The 6290-nt window shown below is 61.3% G+C and overlaps 1 protein-coding gene across 1 annotated transcript in view; it reads right to left on the reverse strand.

The window, feature by feature from the left end:
• Positions 1-2601: 2601 nt before the first annotated feature.
• Positions 2602-6290, reverse strand: part of DOHH (deoxyhypusine hydroxylase) — a 10251-nt gene continuing 6562 nt past the window's right edge. The window contains exons 4-5 of the mRNA XM_021705142.1: positions 5088-5328; positions 2602-4050 (exon numbers count right to left, since the gene is read on the reverse strand). Coding sequence (XP_021560817.1) covers positions 3731-4050; positions 5088-5328 — 561 coding nt within the window. The 3' untranslated portion in view covers positions 2602-3730. The remainder of the gene's footprint in view (positions 4051-5087; positions 5329-6290) is intronic.

Consider the following 6290-nt stretch of genomic DNA (forward strand, 5'->3'; position numbering starts at 1 on the left):
AAAGTAAATACCATGGTGAAACATTCCAAGTAGCACAGGGAAGTATAAGATTGAAAGTACTTTGGGTAAATGCTTGGATATTTTTTTAAAAAGTCACCCATGTGTAATTTACATACGTAACTCCATTTATGCAAATGAGATTGCACGAGTCGGCTTCGCCTGCTTCGAGTTTTGGAGGTCAATCTTGGACTGCTTTCCTGTAACACAGGAAGGTCTTCCCATCCCTCTGAGGGTCTGGCTGTTGGTGTATAAATGCACCACTGTTTAAGCAGCGCCCCTGCGGACGGGCATTCCTCAAATATTTACCTGGCAAGTCTCTGTGCTAGGGATCCACTTAGTGATGTGCAGGAGCCCGTGGGTGCTGACTACAGAAGTCATGGTCAGCAACTGCACGAGTGGACCATGGTGGGAAGATTTATTTACTTATTTTAAGATTTTATTTATTTGACAGAGCATGAGTGGTGGGGAGCAGCAGGCTCCCCGCTGAACAGGGAGCCCGATGCGGGGCTCCATCCCAGGACCCTGAGATCATGACCTGAGCCGAAGGCAGCCGCTTAACGGCTGAGCCACCCAGGGGCCCCATTGTGGCAAGATTTAAACTATGGGGACTGGCAAACGCTACAGACTAGGGCTTTGTTTTTATTTTCCAGATTGCTCCTTTAGCACCACACCGCTGTCATGTCATGGACAACAAAGCAGACAAAACGCTGCTCACATGGTGCTTATTCTAGTGGAGAAAACAGTGTGCAGGAAACTATAGATGCTATGGAGAAAAAGAAAGCAGGGAACAGGATAAAGGAACATTAGGAGGTCATGATGTCAGTGCAAGTGCTCCAGCAAGCCTCAGTGAGGAGGTGATGTTTGAACAAAAGAGCAAATGTTTCATTGAGGGAGTAAACATATGGGGAAGGAAAAAAGTTCCAAGTAAACAGCACATGCGAAAGTCCTGGGGCAGGATTGGGCCTGGTCTGTTGGAAGAACATTGAGGAGGCCTGATTGGCTGGAGCAGAGTGGGCGACAGAGAGGGGCAGGGCAGGGGCGGGTCGTGCAGGGCCTTGTGGGCCTTGGGGAGGACTTGGGCTTTTCCCCCAGGGAGGGAGGGACCTGGCTCCGGTGCTCACCGGCGCCCTCTGGTGGCTGCTGCGGGGAGGACGGACTGGGGGAAGGAAGGTGGGGGCGGGGGGCGGGGCAGAGGGGATTGGGCGGGTCCAAGCAGGTGATGGTGGTGGCTGTGGGCAAATAAGAGATCTGGGATAGATTTTAAACTGATTCAACCCCGATGTTTTTAGGCTGAGCCCCTGGAATGATAGTTCCCACTTCCTGCGGGAGGAGCAGCTTTGGGAGGTAACATGAGAAATCCTAAGGACACACTATGTTTGGGATGCCTCACCAATATCTAAGTGGAGACGTAGCGGGGCAGCCGGACCCCGAGTCCGGAAATCAGGGGAGGCCCAAGCTGGAGACAGGACTGTGGGCATCGTCCTGCCATAGACCGGGGTGGGGGCGGGGAGAGTGGACGAGGCTGCCCGGGAGGAGAGAGACTGGGGAGGGAAGAGGCCGGAGGACCCAGCCTGGGCACCAGGGGAGGGGTGAGAGGTGGGAGGGGAGGCTGGTCCCATAAGAAGTTCCCAGGAGAAGGAGGGGGCTGGGCCAGTGAGACACTGCCCGAGGGGGAGGAGGACAGAGACTATGACCGGTCTGGGGACAGGAGGGCGGAGCCTGGCTGGTGCCGGTAGGAGGGAAAGGCTAGCCGTGGGAGGCAGTCGGGGTTTGGCTCTTCCTGGGGCTCTTGCTGGAGAGAGAAGCACAAAGTGGGCAGGAGACAGAACCTGGGGATGTTGTGAGGTCAGGAAGGCTTGTTTTTAAGAAATTCCCACGGTCTCTGCTGCTGGGGACAGGTAAATCTGAGGAGAGCAGGGAGGGTGGCTGGTGGGCCAGTCATGAGGTGCCTGCAGCACTGAGGTAATAGGGAATGTGTGTCCCGGGCCCCGGGCCCCGGCCCCTTTTAAAAGTCTGTACCTTCCTGGGGAGCCGGGTGGCTCAGTTGGTTGGGTGACCGACTCTTGGTTTTAGCTCAGATCGTGATCTTGGGGTGGGATCGAGCCCTGTGTCAGGCGCACCTACCACGGAGTCTGATTAGGACACTCTCTCTGCCCCTCCCCCCTGCTCTCTCTCTAAAATAATAAATCTTAACAAAGTAAAATTTAAAAAGCCTGTAACTTCCTGAGAGGCAAGGGCCAGAGGAAGAGGAAGGCCTTCCCACCACACTTGGGCTCGCCAACGAGGCCTGGGACTGCAGGCTCACAGGTGGCTTCAGGATGGGGCTGGGGGCTGAGGAAGGAGGGACTTTCAGCCACACCCTCGGCCCTGGGGGAGAATCACCAATGGCCACCTATTGAACCAACCTTGCCTGCACACGGGGCCTCCACAAAATCCCTAACCAAGGGACTCAGAAAGTTCCAGGGCAGGTGAACGCATCCACGTGGCAGAGGGGGTTGTGCCCCAAACTCCACGGGAAGAAGCCCCTGCACCCGGGACCCCTCATCTGATTGCTCGTGACATCCTTTTTAAGAAACAGGCAAGTCAAGTGCTTTCCTGAGCTCTGGGAGCTATGCGAGCAAATCATCAGCAGTGAGGAGGGGACCCGGCGTGAACTCGGCAGTGAGCATCAGAACTGAATCGAATTGTAGGATGCCCATGGAGAGATGACTTGCTTAGGGTGGAGACCTCGCGTGCCTGGTATCAGAAGGGCCAGGAGGAGAAGGCATCAGTGTGGCAGAACCAGCCCAAGGACCCCCACTCTGGGCATCTATGCCCTCATGTGACCGGGCAGGGATGTTGTTGGCCGGCAGACCACAGCAGGTGGAATGTGTCCCACGTGAGATTAGGTTCTATGGTTACGCCTATTTTATGGCCGTAAAACAGGGTGTTGAAGGCTGCACATGGAGAATGAGGCGGGTAGCTGGGACGGGAACCCACAGCCTGGGCTCCTAGCCATACCACTAAACCCCAATAGGGGCTGGGTGAGAATGAGGGTGTGCGGAAGGCCAGGCTGGGAGTGGGCTGGCCGGAGATGAAACCAGGGCATGGGCCTGGAGCTCTTCAAACACCCCGGCCCCCTCCCTGAGATGTTCCTTGAGAGCAGCCCTGCAGAGCCCCCAACATAGTCTGAGAGTCATGGCTTGGCAAAAATAACTGAGTGCAGGCCTCTGGGCAGGAGGGCAAGGGTGGTCACTGGCCGGGGTCTGCTTGTCCCTCCCCAGCCCCCAAGCCCCTAACAACCTTCCCACCCTGCCTAGTCCCGGGCTAGGGAGTCAGAGGCCCCAGGGGCAGCCCTTGGAAGCCCCAGCCCTTGGCCAGGCCCAAGGGCTTGGGTTTGCCCACAGCGCCTTTCCGGGCTCCCCTGGTTCCTCAAGAGGCGGGGTCAAGGCAACCCCAACTTCCCTGAGCATAGCCCTGGCCTGCACCCTCAGACCCCCGTTCCCACGCCAACATCCCACCGCCGTGACCAGAAACCCGGGTGCTGCAGCCCTGCGCCAGGCCCCCCATGAGGGACACAGGACACCTCAGCCTGGCCCTGGGGGAGTCAGGATGCAAAAGCAGCCAGATCAGGCCAAGCAGACAGCCCCAGGGGGACGGGGAAGCCAGACCCGATCCGCACAAGCTCGGTTTATATGCAGCTCATGCCGAGTCCTGCAGGGCGGGCAGGCAGGCAGGCAGACAGGCGGCTCTAGGAGGGGCGCGCGCGTAGCTGCTCCAGCCCATCGGCGTACTGGAAGGCTGACCCGGTCTCATGCTCGTACATGTCCAGGGCCACCTCGCAGCTCTCTCGCACCACGCGCTCGGGGTCGGCTGTGTGGGCCCGCAGGGCGGCCAGGCAGGCGGGCCGGGCGATGGCTCCCAGGGCCTCAGCGCACTCGTGCCGCACCATGGGGTTCTCGGTCCGCTGGGCCAGGGTCGCTGCCAGCTGGGGCACGGCCGCCTCGTGCTGCAGCTGGCCCAGGACGTAGCCAATCTCATGGCGGAAGAGGGCGCTGCCACAGTGCAGGCCTGCGGGCAGGAGGGCAAGGGTGGTCACTGGCCGAGCGGTGCCATCGGGGCAGGCAGGGGACTCGGGGCTGAGCGCCGGAGCGCAAGAAGGAGCAGGTGGAAAGGGGGTTCCCCGTTTCCAGTGGTCAGTGCTGCTCAAAGGGAGGGACCTGCAGCCAGAGGGGCAGGAGAAGCTGGAGCACGGGCTGCTAATAAGCTCCCCACCAACAGGCACTGGGAACATAGCGCTGCCCTCCGCAAGGCCAGACGGGGCCAGTGTGGCCCTTCCGGGCCCAGGGTCCCCTGCCAGCTGCGCCCACCTCCTCCTTGGGCCTCTGTGTTACGCTATCGCGTGTTTAATGAGGGGACAGTCCTGAGCACCCTCCCCCCACTCCACAGACAGGTCATGCTTTACACTGATGGGGAGCCCCCGCCGGGAGGGGCGGGGTGACTGCCCAAGACCAGAGGCCCTTGAGGCCGAGCCAGGGCTCGAGGCCACCTGCCTGACTGCGGCCCCTGCTCCTAAGCACCACCCAGCCCCGCTGTGCTCCTGCCCGGCACCACCTGGGACTCCCACCCCGTGGCCCAGGGTCCAGGCGATGACCAGGCATCTCCCTGCCAGACAGGGAGTTCTGGGAGCGCAGAGAGGGCTCCAAATCCTCTGCGGGCACGCCCCGGGCACGGGGGTGCAGGGGACCACGGACTGCCTGGGGAGAGGCCTGCAGAGCAGCCTGCGGAGCTGGGAGGAGAGTGACTCAAGTCATGATAACAGAAAGGGGCTAAGGGTGCCGGAGCCACATGCCAGGGACCAGATCCCACCTCCGCGGCTCGCCAACCGCTGTCTGCTCAGGCGACCCTCTGGCTCTCTGGCTTCGGCTTCCCCCCGGGGAACTGGAGGGAAGGGTGCCCGCCCACCTCTTATAAAGCCGGGGAGGAAGTGCGGGCGCCGGGCCCAGGATGCGCTCCCCGGGTCCCTCTGCTGCTCCCTCTCACAGGCGCAGCTCCTGAGCCTCACCCAGGCGCCCTGACTGGGACTCCCCGCCCCGGCCCCAACTCACCCTCGGCCAGAGCCAACGCAGCCTCTTCGCCGCCGGCATCCCGCAGGGCGAACATGGCTCGGTAGCGGTCAAAGAGTGGCCGGGCTTCGTCCAGCAGGACCCCCCGTAGCCGCCCCACGTCGCGCTCTTCGGCTGGAGGAGCAGGGTCCACGGACAGGTAGGGCCCGGCCACCGCCGGCTCCCCACGGTGCTGCTGCAGCCACTCGAGCCGCTGGGCAGCCAGCTGGCACGTCTCGGCCACCTGCGGGGACAGGGGCGCACGGGTGGCCGCTGAGGACAGGAAGGTGGACACGACGGACCCCCTTCCCCACCCTCGGGGGCTCCAGTCATTCTGGACGGAGAGAAAGCAGCGGGGGCTTGTGTGAGGAGGGAGCGACAGGGCGGAGGGCCAGGGCGGCTCCACACGGAGGTGACGTGGGAGCAGAACAGTGACCTGCAGCAGGTGCAGCGGGGAGCCGGGCGCAAGTGGCCGCCGCAGAGGGCGAGGCCAGGCCTGACTGTTCAGCCCTGCGAGCTGAACCCCCCCAAGAACGGGGGGTTCTGTCCTCAAGGTCATTAGGAAACACGAATGCTTTAGGTCTGAAAGAGGTTAGCAGACCTCCGTTCTGCACTCACCCCGCTGCTGAGAGGAGGCTGGGACTGAGTTCTGGGAGGTGACAAGCAGCAGGTGAGACACACACGCGTCCACCCAGAAACCCACGCACGCTCACGGCAGCACGGTTCAGGTGGCCAAAAAGTGGGAACACCCCAAATGTCCCTCAGTGGGCAAGTGGACAAGATCTGGGCCACCACACACGGGAGTATCAGCCGCGAGCAGGAGCCAGGCGCCCTCACGCGTGGCCCCGGGGACGAACCCCGAGCCCACGACGCTCAGGGAGGGAACCGGACACAGAAGCCACACGGGGTGTGAGTCCACGTGGGTGACATGTCCAGAACAGGCTCATCTGCGGACGGGAAGGGGCCTCGTGGGGGCAGGGGGTGACTGCTGATGGGGCGGGCCTTCTTTGGGGGCAATGGAATGTTCTGGAATTAGGAGATGGTCGCACACCTCTGTGCATGCTCTAGAAATACTGAAGTGTACCCTTTCAAAGGGTGAACTTTATGGTATGTGAATTACATCTCAGTAAAGCTGTTCCCTGAAGAAGGAAGAAAGGCAGGCAGTGGGGAGACCTGGGAGGGGCCAGGCGGGCAGTGGGGAGACCT

The sequence above is a fragment of the Neomonachus schauinslandi genome, chromosome 1 (assembly GCF_002201575.2).
Source record: "Neomonachus schauinslandi chromosome 1, ASM220157v2, whole genome shotgun sequence".
Classification (NCBI taxonomy): Eukaryota; Metazoa; Chordata; class Mammalia; order Carnivora; family Phocidae; genus Neomonachus; species Neomonachus schauinslandi.